The 24,690-nt window shown below is 27.6% G+C and overlaps 1 protein-coding gene across 5 annotated transcripts in view; it reads right to left on the reverse strand.

Annotated features, from left to right (window-relative positions):
- Nucleotides 1–24,690, reverse strand: part of LUBEL (Linear Ubiquitin E3 ligase) — a 220,522-nt gene that overhangs the window by 133,038 nt on the left and 62,794 nt on the right. For 4 of the 5 annotated variants that reach the window (XM_075356534.1, XM_075356532.1, XM_075356533.1 and 1 more), the window contains 4 exons: nt 23,680–23,811; nt 14,493–14,571; nt 14,318–14,373; nt 5,509–5,619 (listed from right to left, as the gene is read on the reverse strand). In XM_075356534.1, the coding sequence (XP_075212649.1) occupies nt 5,509–5,619; nt 14,318–14,373; nt 14,493–14,571; nt 23,680–23,811 (378 nt within the window). The remainder of the gene's footprint in view (nt 1–5,508; nt 5,620–14,317; nt 14,374–14,492; nt 14,572–23,679; nt 23,812–24,690) is intronic. The other variant, XM_075356537.1, reaches the window with a different exon arrangement.

Raw genomic sequence — 24,690 nt, forward strand, 5'->3', positions numbered from 1 at the left:
TTGTATTCTATTATTTAAGAAGTTTCTCAATATTTTAAAGGCTCTTAACTAAAATCTGAGGGTGATGAAGAAAAACTGATTTCATTTTATGTTTCAGCATAAAAAATACATTCTAATTCACCTACTTTTATTTCAGTTTCAAGTTACTGTTATTTTTTTTGCACCTGTGTTAGACAATGAAGAAAATAGAAGTATGGATTTTCAAAAGTTTTTAGGGAACTAATCAGGGAAAATGATGAGCTATTAAAAACAGATGATGTGGATAACCGGGTGGACAATTAGTAAATGAGATTATGACTAAGATTATTGAAGTTCTCATAAATTCAAATCATCTCATTGAGAAAGAAAAGTATGAAAGAGTTTGTGAAGGTAAGCAGAAGTTAAAACTAAAGTAAAGCAGAAGATCAAAAAAGTAGCTGATGTGCAGCGTGTTGTACGGTACAGCAGCTTAATCGAATATATTATCATATCCAAAAACGTAAAAAAAGAGAGACTTTGTAGCAAAACAAAAAAAATTCACACATTATTTTAGGCAAATATAAATGTAAATTTACGGAAATCAATAGGAATAATTTATTATTATAATATTTATTTTCATTATTATTTTAGTAATTATTTACTTTAATGATGTCTACTATGAGACTGCACCTCAAAGGCTAATAACAATAATAAAATAAAGAATGGGAACAAACAGAATGAAAAAAAATAATATAAAGAAAACAAAAGTTAATTACAGAAATGATGTAACTGTTTTGTAAATGCAAAGGTCTCAAAAACAGACATAACTGTAAGTAAAATATATTCCACCATAATTATTAATTGGCTAACATAAAAAGTAAAATTTTATTTGATATATATTAAATCTAATAATTGTTGTGCAATCTTAAACAGTTGTCATTATAATAATTCACAGAAATCTATTTATTTTAATATTTTTTATTATGACAATCACTCTCTGACTTAGCAACATCTATCAGTATCAAGTCAATTACCAAGAATCTAATGCATACATTCATCATGTCTTCAACATAGAGATTAAATAATGTTGGTGACAGACAATAAGCCTTATTTAAATATTTACTTTTTTCAAAGTTTCATTGAGATAAGAATCTTTATAGTTATTAAAATTCTGTTTTAAAATCTACTTTCATTGTGAGAAACTCTTTAAATGACAAAAAAAAATTTGTTATTAGAAATTAAAAGTTCATGAAATAATACTGCAGCTGGAGAACCAGGTGGTATTTGCTGATGACATTCTTTCCATCTATTCTTTGACAACTAAGCAGCAACATTCTTGGTGATATGTTCATAATCTATTTATGTTTTATTCGCCTTCTGCATTTTTATATTGTTGAACATTGTTAAAGATAATGTTACTTCTATTGGTGAAGATAAAAGTAATATTATCCACTCTGGCAACCGTGCTTGATCATAGCTATCCTCTCTTTTTTATGATGAAAAATGAGTGAAAAATCATAAAATGACTGAACAAGAATGGTAATCATTTTTTTGATATGGCTTAGACAATATACAATTGCAAGATACCACTGGTTTAAAAATGGTCACATTGATGATAAATTTTCAGTCAAATTTCAACCAATTCAATGCATTAAAATGATACATTTGAGGCAATCCTTGAGGTCTGTGCTTGTTCCTCAAGGTTAGAAACTAATTATAAACTTCTATATCAAAGTTGCTAGCCTCCAAAACTGCAGTTGTCCCTTAACCCTGGTATTCAACCTATTACTTCTTCCTGTTGCTTATGATAATGAAGTTCAAGAGAAAATATTTGAAACAACTGAAAAAATCCAAATGTACACATGCTGTATGAATATTGTTTCTATTAAGGTTCTTTTTGTTTATTGTCTAAATATTATTTTTACTGAGGAACAGAAAACTAACAGAAAGATAATTGAAAAAAATATCTACTTCCCAGCATAGACTGAATGAACATACGCTGCATGGTAAACATCCTGGCTAAATATTGTTTATATATTTTTTTAATAATTCACTTACTATTGTATTACATGCATACGTACTAAAATTATATTTGCTTTGTTACAACTTTCAGAATGTCGGTTAGATTAGTACTAATATATTTTTATCTAAAGAAAAACTAGCAGACAGTTGAAAAATATAGACCTGGAAACTTGAATATTTAATAGTGTACATCAACAAAATTAATAAAGTTTAAACAACTCTATTAATATAACTTTAAGAATATTAAACATATTCTTTATTTGGCATGTTTCTCTATTTTTCACAGTTTATAAATTTGATGTTTTTATTTGACTTGAACATTTATTTTAAAAGCAATGTTAAAAAAATACTGATAACAAAGGCACTTTTTGAAGGCTGGCTCATGAGCCTTTTTCCATTAATAAGTTTATACAAGGGCTATTTATAAATTAATCTCAAAGTAACAAAAAAAAGTAATACATTGAAAAAAAAATTATATTAAAAAAAAGTTAAATACATAGTTATATTAGATCTTGACATAGACTCGACCCAAATTCAAGTACTTGTGGTATTGTGATGTTAGTCCATCTTCAAAGAATGGTGCCACCAAATTACTCATCCATTTATTGACTATGAATGAGTTCATCATCGCTTATGAAATGTTGAGTAGCCAGTTAGTTCTTCAATTTTTATTAACAGATGCTAATCGGAGCTGCAAGGGGAGATACAAGACTTAAACTTGTTTAGTACATCCTCAGTTCTAGCAGCGGTTTGAGACTGTTAGTTTGAGATCCACTTCTCATTTCCAGTAACAATTATGTCAAGAAACTCGCTTTCTTTATTCTGGTTTTGCTGAATAAATGTCAATGCAGCTTCCAATTTTCTTCTACAAGCATCTACCTTGTTTCGGTACCTATTATGCATACTATTATGCATAACTATTATGCGTACTATTATGCATACTATTATGTGGTATACTATTATGCATAGTATTAGTGAAAACCCAATTTTTCTATAATAATTCTGTAAAGAGTGCACCTTGAAATTTGAAGACTCTTTCTAAGTTCAGTAATTGAGAAATGGTATTCATCACAAGTCAAATTTTTTCAACAAGTATATCACTTACAATAGAATGTCACCCTTTTCCTTCCACAATGTGCACACCCGTTTGGCATAACTTGAATTTCCCGCCCATTCTCTCACAGAATTATCACTCATTATATTATTATGGTAAATTAAGCACAGCCAACAGTGGATCTAAGTTATAGATATTCCTTCTACTTGAAAAATGAATGATACTATTTACCTCACAACTGATAGGACCACGACAATCTCCTCCATACGTCATCACACATTACTTAAGCGGTATAGAATGGAATGGCAACTGACTGTATGTGTGATGATATTTAAGATTAGTTGATGTCTACTAGCATATTCTATTTTACTATGTAAACTGTTCTATTTGTAATGCCCAATTGGAGGTTAATTTATAAATACCCTACGTACTTTAGCCCTCAAAATAATCTTAGTTTAAAAGTTTTGTTGCTTTTAAATATTGTTCATAACCTTTTTTCTATCATAAGTAACATGCAAAAATGTTAAAACTGTGTTTTTGTTTCCTGAGAGAACTTTAATTTTACAACTGTTAAGGTCAACTATCTAAAAATTACTTTTGAAGAAGCAGAATAAAATGGAATGAATGATAGTCCAGTTTTAGTAGCTGAGTTCTGGAAGAAATTCATCATAAAAATGCAGTAGAAAAAATACTGCTTGTTGACTAAGTGGCAACAAGCAGTATGAAAACTGCATGGAAAGAACTTCTGTCTTCTAGTACAGATGATTCTGTTGAATTTAATCAGTGATTAGTTCCATTTATTGATGACTGCCACTACTGGTCATGAATTAGGTTTTAATAAAATAGAATCTTAGAATGTGCAGAAATAATTGAACACAACATGAGGGGTTGAGCAATAGTGAAAGATCTTACTTTTCTTCTTTTTTTTTTTTGTTTGCTTAACCTCTGGGTCTGCAGTCAAGCAATTCTTTTCGCAGAGGATGAGATGAGTGTTTTGTAGTATGTGTGTGTGTGTGTGTGTGTGAAAAATGCCATGCCTGACTGGGATTCAAACCCAGGACCTCTGGGTGAAAGGCCGAGACGCTACCACTCATGCCACGGAGGCCAGTAATAGTGATCTTACTAACATCAATCAGCAGCAAGCCTATGAATTCAGTAATAACTGACACATTAAAATAAAAAGCTAAGGTAAAAATAAAAACTTGTGGTCTTCAATCCAGATCTTAAAAATATATAGTCAATTGAGTGACTGATAATGCATTGAAGTATTATGAAGAAAATAAACGAATCGAAATTTCTTGAGCTAATTTTCTGTTAAAAAATTAGATTAATCTTGATTATGCAATATTCAAAATATTTAATGTTTTATTTTTCCTTTTAATTTTCATAAGAACTTAACACAGACACATGTAAAATCAATAAAGTATACATAGTAAGTAATAAATTAAAATTATCTAGCTATTTTTCAAAATTTAATTTTTGCACACACGCGCACACTTATTTAAAGGAATAGATATTTAAATGCTATTGGCAAAGATAACTTCATGTACCTAATAATTTGACAGAAGGGTGAAATTTTGTGAGAAATTTGTTATTGATTATGAATCAGGTCCTCATTTCTCTTGCTCAGTGATAGTCTGATGAAGCATGCTTTACGTTGAATTACAGACAAATAGTCATAATTATTGTGTTTATTGGTCTGATGAAAATCATAATTATTAAGAAACTTAATGTATCAAAAGTTCCTGTGTGGTGTCGAGTCACAAAAAAGGATTGTTGAGAGTTTGTTTCTCTGATGAAAGTGTAATGGGAGACATATATTTTGAGATATTACAAGGTGTTATTCCCGAAATATAAAACATCCCTGTTTTGAAATTAGCTATCCCAACTGCCACCAAGATGGTGCACCTCCTCACTGTGCTCTACAAATTAAAGACTAACTCAATCTAACTTTCCTGACTGATGATACACCAAGAATGAATTTAATGGCTTCTACTTTCATGTTATTTTACGCCTTGGAATATTTTGTTCCAGGCAATCGTCACATACATGATGTCTTCTTCGAATTCAAATGATCTAATATGCCTCAAATTGTTGGTTTAAAACTCAGTTGAGTTAATAAGTTAGGGCCAACTTTATTGAAAAAAAAAAGAAATTTAATGGTTAAATATCACTAAGAATGCATAAGGGCAAGAAGATGATACTTTGAACCTTTTTCTGATATGTATTACACAGTTAACAATAAAAAATACTTTTTTTGTTTAACTTTTTAATACCTACTGTAATCCATCTAAATATATATGAACTATTAATGGAGTTTTAGATTGGATTAACATCATTCATCTAACACAGCATTTTACAGCTATTAATTTAACCACACTATATGAGGAATTACTGTAAAAGTAGTAAATTAGATTAATTTAATAAAAAAGATTAAAAAAAAGAGTTCAGTATTTTAAAAGAGATTAACTGACATGCATGAGAGGAGAAAAATTAGGTGCATTTAGAGCTGTAAGACTGCCAGACCTCTGCCGACTCTGACTGTCTAACTCCCAATCAAGATATCCACTATCTCTGCTAGGTGGCTGTAAACAAATAGAAATAATTAGTTATAAAATAAAATACCTCTGAAAAATACTTTTGTCAGATTAAAAGAAACCTTATTACAAAATATAAAAAATAAGACGTTTAATTTTATGTATGAAACCAGGGTATACCACGACCACAAAATACTGCAGGATTCTTGATAGCCGATTTAAAAGTGACAATAATTAAAATGATATCAAAAAATAGTGATTTAAAATATAGTACAGCTCCAACAAAGATAATAATCTCAGTTACTGAATGTAAAATAAACAATCATAGTTATAGAATATTCATAGGTAACTATTCTACTGATAAAACTACACCCTACATTAATAACTTAATTATAGACTCATTCAGTTTTTATTATCCATTTGAATAGTAACTGAATATATGGATGTTTTTCAGAAGTAACTCCATAAGTATTTAAAGATAACTTGAAAAATCCTATCAACAGACACTTAATGTATTCTAGTTGTTAGTTCAGATTACTTATTCAATTTGCATGATTCACAATGGAACAATAATAATTAACCATAATATTATTTACATTTAATTGTTTACGTAGTTAATATTATTTATTTGATTATAATACAAAGGAATAAAATTAATTAATTAATTAATAAATGTCAATTTAAATATGATAAATAAATTTGCAACATTACAAGAAACAAAAAAATTATAATATCAACACATGTATAAATATCTCAAAAAACATAGCTATAAAATTGGTTTCTTAACTATCAATAAAAAATAGAATAATTAATAAGAAGTCTAATTTTAATATTTAGAATAAAGACTTATTAAGAATATTTAGAATAAATCAAAATGTGAAAAGCAAGACTGTAAAAAAATTCTACATAAGAAAGACAAACATAGGTATAAAAAATTGTTTCAAGAACATTTATTTAAAAAATATAAGCACAACAAACATAACTTAATTATATAATCTCTTCAAAATAACACACATTTTCAAGTACAGAAAATCCTAGAAAGTGCTAGAATTGTACAGTAAGTGCTTGAAAGTACAGAAAGTGCTAGAATTAATGGAGAAGTAAAATTTGAACACTGTGACTGAATAAATGATGACAATGATAAATGGCAGGCAATTTAATTCAACTAATTTAAATTATTCAACTTTTATTTAAAAATATAAATTCAAATTATTATGTCACAAATAATATTTTATTACTTTCTAACAGATTGTAATATCAACAGCAGAGGCAGATTTAACAGCAGGGACAACAGGCCCTGACTTCTGGGGGCCCACAAAACTCCAACTTTATACATTTTTCTAATGAAATAATAATTACATACAAGTTTTCAAACAATAGTAAAACCTGATAGTATGTTAATAAAACCTGATAGTAGTAAATAAAATTGTATTTACTACTTTGTACTTAAAAAAGTTTCTCCTGCAGACTTTCGATATACGCCGTAGTTTTTTTCTATTCTGTGAGTTTAATTAAATATTCACGTAAGTTTCAATTACGTTAAAATAATTTTTTTTTGTCTTCAGTCATTTGACTGGTTTGATGCAGCTCTCCAAGATTCCCTATCTAGTGCTAGTCGTTTCATTTCAGTATACCCTCTACATCCTACATCCCTAACAATTTGTTTTACATATTCCAAACGTGGCCTGCCTACACAATTTTTTCCTTCTACCTGTCCTTCCAATATTAAAGCGACTATTCCAGGATGCCTTAATATGTGGCCTATAAGTTTGTCTCTTCTTTTAGCTATATTTTTCAAAATGCTTCTTTCTTCATCTATTTTCCGCAACACCTCTTCATTTATCACTTTATCCACTCATCTGATTTTTAACATTCTCCTATAGCACCACATTTCAAAAGCTTCTAATCTTTTCTTCTCAGGTTCTCCAATCGTCCAAGTTTCACTTCCATATATATGGAAGTAGCGACAATCCAAACATATGCTTTCAAAAATCTTTTCCTGACATTTAAATTAATTGTTAATAATGTTTAAAATAACATTTGCATCAACATTCCCTGACCTTAAGATAAAATTAATTACTGTTGTTACATCAGTTCATAGATCTTTGCACTTTATAAACAATTTTGATTTTAATTAATTATTAATTTATTGCGCCTCAATTATTAAATAATTTTCTTTTCCCATTTGTTGCTACGAAAATGAAATGACATTAATCACGGGCTGAATAAATTAATATTAAAAAAGATGTGAGCAATTTCCCAACAAACAGAAAGGATCACTGGACACGTATATAACTTGCTATCACAATTTGAGCAACAATGAAGATGAAGAACAAGGTATCTGTATCTGTCAAAGAAAGAGTGACTTGAAGTTAAAAATCAAAGTATAGAAAAAACAACGACGAACAACATGAAGACTTGATCAATAATCAACCCAAAGAAACACCAGTGTCACCAGTAGAAAAAAATACAGAAGAAAATTTTCTAGAAATTACTGAAACGCAAACGGAAAATATTCCATTCGAAGTTACACTGAAAGATATTCCTTTAAATCGTTGGCTTTAAATGATCAAACGGTTGAATTTCTAATTTCAAATAATCAAAAAAATATAGGCAATATAACTAACTATATTTAAATCTTTATAAACATGGTGATTGCAGTTACTTCAGAGGCTTGTGTAAAGACCATTTTTACAGAAAAATATCCAACAGTGAAAAAGAAGAAAGGACTTTGCTCATTTTTTCTGAAACTACCAAATTAATTTAGTGTTACCCATGCAAAATGCTTTCGGCCTCAAAGTCTAAGTTGATTACAGGGTTCCAAAATTGGAAACATATTGGAATAATTTTGTCCGAGCATGAAACATCAAAGGAACACGTCGCTTCAATGTCTACATTATATAAGCATTTACCACGTTAAATTTCATCGATATTCAAAATCTGCAAATTACATAATAAAAAGAAAAATATTGGAGAGAGGTTCTGTGAAGAATTGTATTCACAATAAAATTTTTCATGATTCTGGGCATTGTGTTTCATAATGAGAATGCATCATCTTTATTTGACTGAATACAATGATTTTGAGAGAATACAATGATTTTTTCAAGTTATACTTACAAAAGTATGGAAATTAAGGTAGTAAATGTGTAAATTAATTATCACATCAGACATGTGATGAACTTTTGCAAATAATTGCTGATTCCCTTATGGCACCAACTATGGAGGAAATAAAATACGCAAAATATTATAATATAATTTTAGATGCAACACCTGACATGCATGAGGATCAACTTGCTTTTGTAGTATGCTACTTGGCAAATAAAAAATAAAGATTTTTAAAGTTCTTCCATGATGCAGAGTATCTGGAAGAGACAGTTTTATCTACCTAAGAAAATTTGCCAATAGATATAAAATATTGCTGTGGACAATTGTTCAACAATGCAGCAAATATGTTGGGCAAGTACAATGGTTTTCAAAGAAGAATAAGACAGCATACTTTATCAGCAACATTTATTACGTGCTTTATTCACTTAATTCCGTTGGTAATGTTGCTGCAGAGAGTTGTAGAATGCTTCCAGACATTTTTTATTCGTGCAAAATTTGTTTTTTTTCTGTATCAACATTTTGATAACACGTGTTATGCAACAGATTGGGTAAAGGTTCTTATACATTAAAGAAATTGTCAGATACAAGGTGGTCTGCCAGGGGTAATGTAATTTTAGTATTAAAATTTAACTATAAAAATATAAAAGAGCCATTAAATGAGATATGCAATTCCAAAAATTAAAAAAAATTCTATTATTGAAGCAAATCATTATTTAAAAACATAAATGATTATGAAACTTCTGCAATGACAGTTCTATGGAATAAAATTTTGCAAAGAATCAAACATCTACTATGCACCTAGTAAATCTTTACAATCTATTGACTGCATAGTTGTTTAAGGTGCATTATTATTACAACGTCTAGAAATTTTTATAAATGAAAACATCAAGCATAATTTCAACAAAATCAAAGCAGAAGTTAAAGAGCTAACAGATAAAACATTTGAAGATGATTGCAAGGCAAGTGAACATGTTTGTAAAAGCCAAAGATTTTTTTTTACGCATTACGTGATCATTTAATACCAGAACTGAACAGATGCAGAAAAATCTATGAAAATGTTATGTAATTTATATGTAAGTAATTTTCAAGTTTTTTTTTTTATTTACAATCTGAGCAGAAGAAATGAAAAAAATGTGTCAATAACTTAACAGAAATAAAGATGTAAATGTAAAACAAGACATTGATTCAAATAGTTTTATAAATGAGTTGAAACAATTTTTAAACTTTTTAGATGAAGAAAACAAGCAGTTGACTAATAATATGAACAAAAAAGTATTAGATATAGAACCAGCTTTTCCAAATGGGGAAATTATTTTGAAAATTTTGTTAATCATGCCAATTTCAAACACATCAGGGAACACTATTTGCTTGTATGAAAAGAGTAAAAATTACTAAAAAATTCAATGTCAAAGGAAAGATTAAATATAACATGGCTATTTTATATACAGAGAGCGATTTACTTAAAATCGCTCTCTTTACTTAAATTTGTGAAGAGATAACTGGTAAGTTTGCAAAACTAAACACTGGAATAAAATTTATTTAAATATTTTCATATTTTAATTTCAAGTAAAATTTTATACATTTACATTAAATTAAAATTTTGTTGGAATAAAATATAAATAGTACATAATATGTTTTATTTATTTAAAAATATGGTCATTATGTATTTTTATTCGCTTGATTCTCTCTTTTTTTAAGAGGTCACATTTTTTCTTATGTGTCTGGGGGCCAAAGCCAGTCTTAATTCACCTCTGAGCAGCAGAATAGTTAATTTTATATCAATAACTGACATGGTAAACATGCATCTCTATAGTTTTAATATTTCAAGTTATGTTTCTCATTAAATGTTATAAAACAATTTCTCATAAAACAAATATTTATGCGTAAATTCTAAACAAGAATAATTAAAAAACAGAATGTAAAAAAGATAAATTAAATCTAATTAGAAATTATATTCTGCTTCTAGGATGCAGTTTTCTAGACTTGTTTATTGATGTTTGATAGTAGTATTTCATGCTAACTATTAGTCTTTTTTTATCTTTCTATGTTTCTTTGGAGCTTCTTGAAAAGCTTCAAAGAAAAAAATAGCTTTAATTTACATATAAACACAAATGCATCATAAGTTTTAGTCTGCCAAAAGTTTGCTTAAGTAACTACTGTCACAAACTTGGTTTACTTTATCCAAATACATTAAGACAGTGAGACAATGGACATCTTGGAAGTAACAGACTATAAATTCTGAGGCTATGAAGTAGAATAGAATGGTTGGTTGGATTCCATGGAGTTAGCACTGTCACCAGTATGATGTTAACATTAAGTACCACGTATACTTTATGACAGTAAAACTGTATCATCACCGGCAAATACTTTAAGGATAGAATGAGAGTGAGTGTTTGGACCTGAAAATAGGATCTCATTAGCTAAAGGAAGTAAATCTCTTAACAAAAACTCTGATCCTGCAAGTTGGGGGTTTCGAGGGGCAAAAACCCAGCACTTAAAATGCTATGAAACCTTTAGCAAAACCTTGGAAAGAATGTTATAATGGAAAACAGATCAGAATATCTGAAAGAGCATAAATTTTGGAACGTGAAATAAGAACTATGATGATATTTGGAGATTTGAATTAAATAGCTGAGACAAAGAGAGAGGTTATTCATTAGGATAAGGAAAAGTCAACAACATAGCAAATAATGGTTGAGTGAGAAGGGAGATTTGGTAGATTGGGAAAGGTGAGGCGAGGGAACAGTTTACAACTGAATAGTGAGGAGAGCTATCATGGAGGCCTCTGTTAAAGCATTATTACAGTATTGTACAGACCATAAATAGGAGAAGGATCCACAACTCACTATATCTACTGAACATGTTTGAAAACATAAATGTAGCAAAAATATTGTTTAAATATTAGAAATAACATTCTGAGATCAATCATTAAATAAAAGCTAAAATAAAATTCCCTGTACGACATTTAGTTATTGTTTGTCATACTGTAAACCTCATAATTCATGTTTATTTTAGGAATTTTTTAAAAGTATACATTTCAAATTGAAAGCAAGAAATATTTACTTACTGACTGAAAATGCTTCTCAATTAGCCACCTTTTTTTAAATGATTGTGATAATAGGACAAAATTGTAAAAAGTAACCTAACCTGGGAATCAAGTCAGATAGATGGGAATTAGGCAAGAGATTTGAAGAATTTGTCTTCTTCATTGAAGCTTGGGTAATATAATGCTACAATAATAAATACCTCTAATAAATAATAAGTAGATTGGTTTCACCAATGTTGCACTAATAAGTGCAACTAAGCAACTTTGTTATAATTTTATTAGTCCATTCACCAGTCGACATGTTTTGTTGATACTTATTAGCATCAGAGTAATGAAAAGTAATTTGTTACTTTTTTAAAGAGTTTATTTTAATGTGTGAATGATCAGATAAGTTATTACTGTCCAAATACCACATAAAGGAAGTGCCACAGCACAATTCAACCAAACCAATTAATTATGCAGAAATGTTAGAAAAAAAACTATTAATGTTTTATAAATCTTTCTAAAGTAAGGGTATATAAAAGCAACTGCATTTATAAAAGTATATTTATAAAAGCAAGGGTTGTGAAGAGACCTTCACAAAAAAAAAATATCAAGATCTTACATAATATAAAATACATCTCAGAACGAATTTAATTAAGACAAGTTCAAAAATTAAAAAATATGACTGCCAAAAAAAAAAAACTAAAAAATAAATGGGATGTCGGGCCAGTGTAATCATAAAAAAAGTGTAATGTAGAAGTGTGGAGGCCCTAAATTTCAGACCACTGCCATTAAATCCATGAAGGTTTTATGGCAATGTGACTTGGTGTAAATATTTAACTTGGTTAAAATGCCCACATACTGTAAAACTTCTTCTTGCCTTCATAGGGTATATCTCAGAAATTACTTATTGAACTTTTCTTCTGTGTTATTTGTATATAGTATAATTTTACAAAAAATTAATATATAAATTATATATATATATATATATATATATATATATATATATATATATATATACTTATTTATGTAAGTTATGACACTCCCAATAACATAAGCATTCCAACACAGGGTCATACATCTAAATCGGTTCAGCCATTGAACTGCCATGGAACAAACATATATACATACATTAATTAAAACATACATATAGTGCACGCTAAATATATTACACTTCTTTTTGGGCAGTTGTGTAAAATTATGAGTGATACAGTAAACAAAACAAATGTAAAGCAAGGCAAAATCTCCAGTTGAGGGATGGGCTGGCTGTCCAGAAGAGGAAGTCGGCAAGTCCTGATGACACTAGGGAGACCCTGGTGGGATGCCTCTACAGGGAGCTAGACAGGGAGAGCAGGCTGCTGCTACGACACCCTGAGGTGACCGAGTGATGCTTAATTGCCGGACTGGTTGCCTTAAGGATGTTTAAATCAGAAATAAAAAAAAAGTGAAAGTTTAAATCTTTACCTGTGTATGAGATAGATTTCTGTGTTAAATTTCTTCAGATATTGTTACTGAGTTTTATTATTTTGCTGAATGTGGGGTACTGGCATTTGAATTGGGTTTTAAGATCTTTGTTGTTCATAATATATGATCAAAGTGTGTAATCTAAATTGTTTTTGATCATTTAGAATGTTATTTTTATGTATTGGTAAATTTTAAGTCACTCAAGTATATTAGTTATTATCCTTTATAATTTCGAAGTAAGATTTTCAAGTTGTTGACTGTGTATGTACAGGTTCTATAAAGTCATTGTTTAAGTAAATTCAGTGGTGGAGTTAGGTACTTTTAACTGTTCCTTGAATTAGTGTGAAGATCTGAGTCCTGTTTGTAGAACTTATTACAGTTTAAACAGTCAGCTTACATCAGGTAAGGTATTCGAGTGTTTACTTGAGTTTTTGTGTGATAATTTTTTTTGTTTCATTGGTGTTTTTGTACGCAATGTGAGGTTGATTTTTTTGAAATCACCACTAGAAACAAAACATAGATGCACAAGCAACAACAACATAAAAGTTTTGCACACAAACAAGGATATAAACTTGACTAACTTGAAATAAAAAATTCTGAATGAACACAATATTTACATTTCTCACTCACTCTTGAACACATTTTAATGACAAAATTCTTTCAAAACCCAATTCAAATGCTAACATCAGATCAAAGTTCACCACCCACAAGACTAGTGCTTCCCAGAAGAAGAAGAAGAATTTTATACAAAGTGAAAGATAGCTGAAACATAATTTTTATCACTTTTACTTAAAATAAATTGTACTAAGGTTGATTTTTAAAACACACTTTCAAGTTTTAAAACTCTGAGGCCATGTTATTTTAAAGTTTTGTCATATTTAGAAGTCAACAATTTGTCTTTTCTAGACATTGGAAATTGTCTTCTCTAGAAATGATAAAAACTATGTCTCAGAGACATAGTAAAAATTTCTTCAGACTGCCTCTGGGAGCTAGACTGTCTTGTGATGCTAGTGTTTGAATTGGGTTTTGAAAGAATTTTGTCATATTGAGAATATTGTTAAGAATAAGGGTTTAAAAAATGAGTGAGAATCTAACGAGAAAGAAAAACAGGAATTTCTAAATTCTGAACAACAGTTAAATAAAATGTACCTGATCTTGTATATCCATAAATTTCTGTTGTCTCATATGACTATCTCTAGGAAACACTGAAAAAGAAAATATAAAATGTAAATTATTTCAAGACTGAAACATACAGACATTAATAAAAGTCAACAATTACATACAACAAAACTACTGAATAAATGAATGATAATAAATAGCTTACTCGGTGGCGGGGCAGGAAGTGGACGATTGCCCATCATCCTTTTCAAGCTTCCCATTAGACTTCCATCCTTTTTGTTTACCTGAAATCACATCTTTATATTACTTTTAAACAAAAAATAGAAAAACTACCCTAATTTCAATTACTTTTTAATTATAGAGTTGAAGTTATTTGATAAGTTCACTTATTGATCTGTAATAGTAATTGCTTAATTTCCTTTACTGTAATAATTATATGAATAACATAATTTTTCAAAATATGAAAAATAAAACTATTTAAAAACCATTTTGGGAGAAGTTTACTATTTATGTGTAGCATAAAATTAAAATTTCACTGGTTTGATGTTATTTTCCATTCCTTTATATTCTGTATTAATCATCTCAACTAAATATGTTCACTACATCCTATATCCACAAAATTTATTTAATAGATTCCAATCTGTCTAATTATGCAATTTTTATCCTCTACACATTCTGTTGTGAAATTAACTGAACCTGGATGTCTTAAATGCACGATACATCATCTTACTTCATCTCTACAAGGTTGTATTATAAATGTCTGTCCTCTTCTATTCATCTTATTACTTCATTTTGAATCATAACAACCCACTTACTTTTCACCATGTTCATGTGACATCACATTTCAAAAGCTTTTATCTTTGTTCTGATATTCATATTGTCCAAATTTCACTGCCACAAAGTAACACATTTACACAGATACTTACAAGAATTTCTATTGATCTATGTTTGATACCAGCAGATTCTCTTTTTTTAACATAAAGCATTCTTTGCTTGTGCAAGTCTGCTTTTAATGTCTGCATTATTTTGTCTATTTTTGTGATTTTACTACCTAAATAACAAAAAATATAACAACTACAGAGTTTTATAAAATTATATATTCAAATATCATAAATATTAAATGTATACAAACACGTACAACTTGTGTATATTCATTTATGTTTTCATATGTATAATTTTGAAACAAATTTATAAATTGTTTCTTAATGTACTCGTATCTATTTTAGGCATACTTTGGAAAATTAACAATCTTTTTTACTTTCCTATAATAATGGGAAATGGTATTACAATGATGAAAACATTGGATAGTCTTCTTAAGCATTAAACGACCTTAACTAAAAGAACCCTTCAGTATTCTGGTCTTTGAATCCATTTCAATGAATTTAAGAATATGCATCAATACATTTTTCTGATTTTGGATCCATAATAGCTCAAGAATCATAAAATCATTAAAGGAAAATCTGAAATCCAACTTCTACTAAAGGTGAAAAACTAACTTATTTTATTCTGCACAAAACTGTTTAAAAATAAATTTTCAGTACAAGAAAATTAAATTCTAATTCCAACATGGTTTAGGTGTATTCCAGGGATACTTTATCCCATCCAGTTTGGGACCAATACGTTGTTATAGTTCCTATATCACTTTAAATTCTTAAAACATATCATAAAGATTACTAAAGGTTTATGTGGACTCACAGCTTATAAATTATAAATACAGCTTTATCAACTTATAAATTAGAAAAAAAATTCAGCATTTTAAACAATAATTTTTATCTTTAATTATTCAACTAAGTTTCATTAAAAATAAAAGAAAAATATGTAGGATTACAATTCTGACTAAAGTATAACTTCTTCAATTACTCTTAAAATTACTAAAAATAAGATGGTGGATGGTTTTAACTCTTAGTTATCTAGACATATTGCAACAAATACATCAAGTAACATTAAAATGTTACATCATTCTATAGTGAACTGAAAGTGTTGGTGCCTTTCATTTAGAAGATTCTAGTTTTGTGGTTGATAGTAATATTGATGACAATCAAATTAACATTTCAAGCTATGTACATTAAATTAATCGAAAATTATAAATTTAATGGTTGAAAAATTAAACAATAGTTAGCCATAGGTTAGATGAAAACCATAGCTTTTCAAGTTACAGACATAAGTTTCTTATCTGCTCATTATTTCACTAAAAACTGAGCTTGGATAAGAAAAGTTCAATTTTTTTCAAGAGAAAACTTGTTTCAGTGCATTAACACTTAATATCAAAGACTTACAAAGTAAAACAGTTAATGTTATTTAATAAAATCCAACCTTAACATTTGAAACAAATTTAATGTCATGATGGTGGATTAAAATTAAAAATTTACATGATAAAGAAAAATACTGAGCTATAAAAAACTATTTTTTTGTACTACTTATTATGTGTCAAGGAGAATATATTCCATGAACTTTACTGTCAACAAACAGTAATTCCTTTGGTTTTAAAACCAAAGGTACATTACACTGGTTTCAAAATACTACTGATATCACTTACATTCATCAGTCTAGTATTTATTTTTAACATGAATAAAAAATGTTAATTAGTCATAATTCATGGCCAGACTCAGAAGCATTAGTGGTATTTTCTTACTGTGCATTATAAATTTTCAATTAAAACAGACATTTTTACTTCCTTGTATGAAATAAAATAAGTATTGTAATTGCAAAACCAGTTGGTTTTCAGATTTCAACGGAAATTTCCATTTTGACCAGTTTCAGCGTGATGTCTGTACATACATACATATGCATCTCATATAACTCAAAAACTATTAGCTGTAGAATGTTGAAATTTTGGATTTAGGCTGTTGTAAAATGTAGTTGTGCACCTCCCCTTTTGATTGCATTCGATTGAGCCAAAAATGTGTATACAGTCAGACCTCTAAATAAAGCGGGTTTCAATTTTGAAATATTTGGATTTTTTCTTAACTGCATTAATAAGCCCTTGTTGAGAGCTTTTCAATGATATATCACAAATGGTACTTATTTTCATTGGATTCAGAGTTATAGCCAAACAAAATTTTAATAAATGAAAAATTTGGATCTTACAAATTGGGGGAATTGAATCAGTTCAATTCCAACTTCATATAGATATAATTTTTAAACTTTTTTTTAATTTAAGTATATTGATTGATTTATTAATAATTATTAACCATATATAATAAATCAATAATAACAATACAAAAAAAAAAAAAAAATCAGCTAGAGAAATAAAACTTTATGTACTTTTCATTTAATTCAAAATTTTATACAATCAACAATTATTAATCAATTAATAATTTATTAATAAATCAATATATTTAAATTAAAAAAAACACAAGTTAAAAAATATATATGTTTATGAAGTCAGATTAGAACTGATGTATGCATGGTTATGTATCTGACAAGTTCTCACTTGACCACATATCTACTTGAGCGACGTGAAACAAAATTAATATATATAATGCTAAGGAAATTTTTTGGGCCATTTTTCTTGATTATAATTGAATATTGCGTTAGTATTTTGTGATGAAAACACATAAACAGTCTACTATTCACACACAATATGGTTCAAATTGTTGTTCTGAAGCCTGTGCCTTCCCTTTGTTGGCTACAGTAATATGGATCTTAGGTGCCTTATACGAATTTAACTTTTTATAGAAAAAAGTCACAATAGGTATTTTCTTTCAGAGTTAGAAATAATTTGCTTATGAAAAACAATTTTTTTTTAAACATTACAAATAATCTTAGTATATTAGAATAATTTTATTTCCAAAGCATATCTTGTTTAACCTTTTACATATTCTCAAAAAAAATTAGCCGTAGAATATTGAAATTTTGTATTTAGGACTGTTGTATCATAGGCATACAGAGAAGTCATGTGGTGTTCACATCAGTTTTTTTATGTTCTACTGGTAAAAATGTGTTAAAACACAAATGACTGATGTTCTACCTTGTTAATATTACAAAAAAACTTCTCCCTAAATGTTTTTTATTCTACAAAAACAAGAAATATAGTCAATAAAATTAAACACACAAATTATTCATAATCTTAGAGTAATTAAAGTGTACTTACCTTTAAATGGTTATATAAATATAACCACGATTTCTATTAGTGAAAAATATTAAAGTTTGTAACAGTTGGTGTAATTAAATAAAAAACCTTCTTGGTATGTTTCATTAATATAAAACATTGTTATGACACGATCAAATGAAAAGAAATATAAGGAAATTTTATTTCTCAATTTCTATCTTGCTTTCTTTTTCTCTCATTCTCTTTTATTTCATTTTCTCACAGATACTTTTCTTACATACATTCAAAGGCATTTATGGATAAATAAACGCATAAAAATCAAAATCGATTTGATGTAGTCTAATTGTAAACTAATACAAAAAAATGTTGCATATATGTGTGGGGGGCAAAATAGAGTAGATCCAGCCAAAATTCGTTTGATATAGATTTTAAAAATTTCAATCTTTCAGTAACATTCCATTAAATAAAGTAATAGTTACAAGCATATGCAAGTAAAGCACAACACGTATATCCTAATACATTTTAGAGAAATGAAAGTATATAAATAAAAAATTACACCATTCTCCTTTATACTGTAATTTTATTAAAATTTTTTAAAGCAATATGATCAAAGATTTTTAGATTTGCGTAAAAATACATACTAAGCACATATTAAACCAGCAAATAATGTTAATAAGAATCTTTATCATAAATGTTAAACTAAATAAATTGATGATAAAACATAAACAACTTAACCACCAAAAACGGTGAACAAAAAACCTGACAAACTAAAACAAATAGTCGACTTTCGCGGTATCCCGCATCATCAGTCAGTACATAATTCTACAACTACGTCAACAAATAACAAAAAATAAACAAGAATTTAAAAAATATAAACCCTAACAACCACAAAATTTACTACACAACTTCACAGCTTTACTGTAATAAAGGAAGATTTAAAACGTCACAAACTACGTTCGTAAACACTGGTGCCAACGGCTTCAGTTGTGACATTGTGGGTTTAAATTTATATTTTTTTTTTTTTTTGTTAACTTAATTGAAGAATTATGTACTGACTAATGATGATGTGGAAGACCGCGAAAGTCGACTATTGGTATTTTTTTTCAGGTTTTTTCTTACTGTGTTTAGTGGTTAAGTTGTTGTTTGCACAGTGGTGATCAGTATGTTGAATTATTTGAATTTTCAGAAAGTTTTATTTATATATATAATAACCATATAAGTTAAACTTAACATTAATTTCCAATAACCAGTTATCACGGTACCCTGCATCTTCAATAACTGTCAATTTTTTCCGAAATTATGTTTTCTGTTGTGAAATTTTGAATGATATTATAAGCATTCTTAATTTTACTATCCAGTACTGGAATAATTTATTCTAATTAAAAAAAAAAATTACATAAAAGTAAAGAATACGTTGTAATATAATAAATATAGAATTTAATACCAACTGAAGATGCATAATACTGCGAAAAATTGATATTGGAAATTTATATGGTAAGTCTAATTTATCTAATTACTATGTTTAGGTGGTTTATATTTCATATTATATAAATATATATTATATATTCTTAATAATGCATTAAAATACAAGAAAAACATTTAAGGGTTATTAAGACTTATTTAACAAAAAAAACTAACCTTGAAAGAGAGATGTGATTTTCAGTTTTAAAAATAAATAATTGTTACAGAATTTTAATTAGTTTCAAATTCATTAGTTAATATGCTAAGTTAAATGTACTATAACAGTCTCAGTAATCATACTTTCCATGACCTCAATTCCTTAAAAAACCTTACATTATGACAACAAAGAAAAACACAAAAAATTAAACCATCTTTTAAAAATTTTTTTGTTTGAATTATACAATACTTTTTCAATTCTTAAAAAATGTGGACATTTATTAATCAGTACCCCTTTTACTCCTGTTAATCCCAAGATTACTTTAAGTTTTTCAACTAATTTTCCTGAATTCCTGAACAAGAATAATTTAAATAAACAGTGACATCAGTTATACATCATTACAATATAGCAAACAAGTACTAAGGAATGATCGCTAATAAAAAAAGAACAAGAATATCTTCAAGCTGTCAAAGTAAACAAAATGATTTTGTTGAAAAATTTACCATTTAAATTATGTGAAAAAGCTTACAATGCGGCCACCAGAGCAATTTCATCTACATAATGAAGATAGAACCATCATAATTAGTCCATTTACCAAAGATTAACATTTTAACAAAATGTAAATAAAAGGTGAATTTAGAACCTCATCATTTTTTAAAAACATTGTTAAAATCTACACATTATCAGCAGATTATGCTTTGTAATGATTTATCTCAAAAAAAGGGAAAAATGTGAATGTAATCCCAGTTATAATCACTTTTTTCTAATTAAACTAATAAAATATTATAAAAAACCAGCCTCTTAAAACTAGTGATACAATTTCATCTATGATGCTGACTTCAAAGTGGCTGTATGGATATTGTTATACATCGTAAGCGAAAAGAAGTCTATTTCTTAGGAAAAAATTATTAGATATTACTTCACTTCAGCTGATGTCTGCGATGGATGATAGTCTTTGATTTTCACCTAAGAGATACCAAGTTTGAATGTCGGTCAGGCTTAGCATTTTTCAACCTTTACACATTTCAAACATCATAGTCTCAAATGCAAGCCTTCAGAATCCACGGGGATAGCCAATCATTTAAAATTAAAAACTTTTAAAATGATAATATGTCTGAATTTAATAAGTACAATGTTCTTAAAAACTTATGCCATAGTGTTTTCAGTCACCTTTACAGCCATCTTCAGTGATGTCACTTTTTAGTTTTAATAAGTTTTTGAAGTTGTACAGTAATCAGTAAAAATTAAATTAAAATTATTGTAAAAAATTTTACATATGTAAAAATTTGATGTCAAGGCATAAAATCAAATTAAAATTAAAATCAAATAAAAATAATTTTAAGTATATAAATTATGCATGTTGCCCATTTAACTGAACTTTCGAGTGAGTATAGTAAAGTCAGTTAAATGGACAACATGCATAATTGCTTTACTTAAAATTATTTTTATTTGATTTTAATTTTGATTTGATCTTATGTCTTGATGGCATATTTTTACATATGTAAAAACTTTTACAATTTAATTTTTAATACTAATTTTAATTAATTTTTCATATTTTTAAATTTTGTTTTAATTTTAATTTAACCGAATAAAAGTTTGAAATAAAAAGATTAAAGGTTTTAAATTTTAAATAAAATAAATAAATGCATGATATTTTTTTATATTTTATGGAGTTTGTAATGTAATTTTTTGATGAATATATAATACAACTGATGATGCGAGTAAATCGCAAAAACGCTCCTGCATATATAGTGGAATAAGGTAAGTCATCCCACTTTATTTACTCTGTACTTTGGTTGGTCTAATAAAATAAATAAAATATATATATATATACATGACAGTCTCTATACATAAACTTTAATAAAATACAAAAAAAAAATACTACTTTCATGGCATATTACAATTATAGATTTTTAATCCAAGATTTCAACAATATAAGTCTTTTAGTAATATAAAAAAAAGAAGATCTATTTAAGATCCAAAAGGTGAGGTTTGGATTGCTGAGACTGGACTGTACAGTAAGTCAATTTAATCTAAAGAAAAATGATATCAGTATGTTAATCTATTATAAATAGTATGAAAAGTTAATAGTAAACAAGGCAATTATGAAGACAGTAACTTCCTGGAGACATATTATTGTATGTTAATTAAAAATTAAAGTACATTACATTAAATCTAAGATTTAAAATACTATTATTACTGCTACTTTAAATTAGAAAATTATTGTAAACATAAACATTACAATATATATAATATCTGTATTCATCAATTGATAACTATCCTTCACAATCAATGGAAGCACATATGACCATAATACTTTACATTAAGTAATACACATGTTTTATCCACACATGATCTAATCCATATTGCCTTACTTTATTTGCAAGCAGATAAAACAGAATTCATACCTCATATTTTAAAATTTAAAATATGTATACCATTGAACTCAAAAATATTAGACTTATGTGAATTATTTAATACATAATTCTTATTTTTAGGATTTACAGATAAAATGTTACATATAGTTTATGTAAAAATACATTGAGGTACTCAGTTAAAAAATTGTAACAATATTATTTAAAAATAAAAAGGAAGTTAATTAATAAAAGAATTACTACTTTTATTTAAATCAGAGAATTACTGAGTAATTTTTAGGAAACATGTTATGAGACAGTAGTAACAAAAATTTGGTGTACAGGTAAATCAACCTTCTGTCACGCTTCTCTAAGCTGTCAAGCTAAAGAGAAAAATTATTTGGCAACAACTATTATTCAGTGTATAGTTGAAAATATAGTCTAAAATTAGATTACAGGATTTTGTACAAAAAGAGAATATACTAGATAAGAAACTAATAGTGAATGCAAATAAACAGCTATGCTAAATACTCATTGAAATAAATTGAAAATTAAGATTATATTCCAAAAATCATTAACAAAAGATTTTACTTAATGTCTAAATTTACATGGCCATTTAAATTGTTAATCTATCAATGGACTGTTAAATCATACTATTTATTAAAAGAATATGTAAAAAGGTGAACAGAATAAAAAATAAAAACAAATAAAAAACGTTACTAACAAACAAAGGTACTTAATTTTTTATTCTTATTCTAAAATCTTATTCTAAAACAAAAAAAAACGTTTTTTTTTTGTATTTCATAAGTACTGTTTATTTGTTAATTATTTCTTTGTTTTTATTTTTATCTTGTTTATTTTTTACACATTTTTTTATATGTACCTTTCCATAGTGCCTATTGATGATAAATAGTTAAATAGTTGAAATGACCATTTAGGTTTTTCATGCATAATATTTTTTCCAATTAATATTGAGAAGTGTTTTAGAAATATTTTATTATCTTTTCCTAACTGTTTCTACCTGAAAAATTTAGAAACCAGAAGTAAAACAATTCAAGAAGACTTTCTCAATAAAAGTAAATGCAGTAAGTTACTGCATTTTTTCTCCAGTAAATGCAGTGAAAAAACTTTCATTTAAAAGATTTTTACATTGAATTTACAAGATTTTTAAAATAATTATATTAGCTGCATAATCACCAAGTTACCATTCTTTAAGCACATTATCATCTAAATGTAAAACTTGAGTATTCACTTTGCTATGTGTGCATGTATGTGGGGGTTGAGCATGTGTGGTGTGTTATAACAAATAAAACTAGTTTTAAAATATTTAATAATTGATTTTTCTGGAATGGAGCTATTCCAAAGGTACCTGTTCCATGGGCCCTGGAGTAGACAAGCGACTACTTCGCTGTTTGCGTCTAGGGGGTGGCACAGGGGCAGCTGAATTTTCCCCTTTAGGGGGTAGCGGGGGACGAACACTTCCTTTTGAGACTTCCAAAGGCTGCAGAACAATCAATTTAGTAAATCAGTACAGTAATAAAAGATTGCCAATAATAATTAACATAATATTTTTTGTGTAGTTTTTATAAAAAAAAATTATTCAGTTAAAAATAATGAAATTTCTTAAATAACTTAAAAAATTCACTTTAAAATTTTCCATTATTTATAATTGTATATTCTAAATAGTTAATAATTTATTAAAGATGTTTGTAACATACATTCTTGTGAGTAATTGTACTCACAATGGATTATTGAATTCACTGAAATTATATGTCATTGCTGTAGTAAAATTTAAATCAAAATTAGTTACTATATACAGAGAGCTAATAAAGTATAAAAAAACTACAAATAACTTTTCAACTGTTAAAAATACTCCTACTTCGAAACAATATGTTTTTTGGTAAGAGACCAACACATCCCCAAGCCTCCATGGGAGGGAACAACTACAGATTTAATAGTGGAAAAGGGTAGGGTTGTAACACATCAATTTAAAGGACATAAAACAACAAAGATTTTTAACATAAAAATTTGAGCAGTGACAGCCTTAACTAAAATGACAACCATTTAATGTTTTTCACAGCTAGTTTCAAAAGTGATCTACAGCAGTGTTTTTCAACCTTTTTTTTATGGTGGACTGGTAAAATTATAGAAACATACAAAGGCTGGCAGACCCTCAGCTTAGATTTTTTGACATGTAAAAATAAAGAATACTTCTAATCATATTTTTATTTTATTAATAATTAAGTTTACATACACATAATATTAATTAATATCTTTTCTGTCTATAAACAACAAAACAACATCTAAATGAAAATCAGGAAATAAATAACAAAAAATAAATGTAGGTTGTTTTATTTAAAAATAGGTACTATCAACAAAT

This window comes from Lycorma delicatula, chromosome 2, assembly GCF_047948215.1.
Source record: "Lycorma delicatula isolate Av1 chromosome 2, ASM4794821v1, whole genome shotgun sequence".
NCBI classification, from domain to species: domain Eukaryota; kingdom Metazoa; phylum Arthropoda; class Insecta; order Hemiptera; family Fulgoridae; genus Lycorma; species Lycorma delicatula.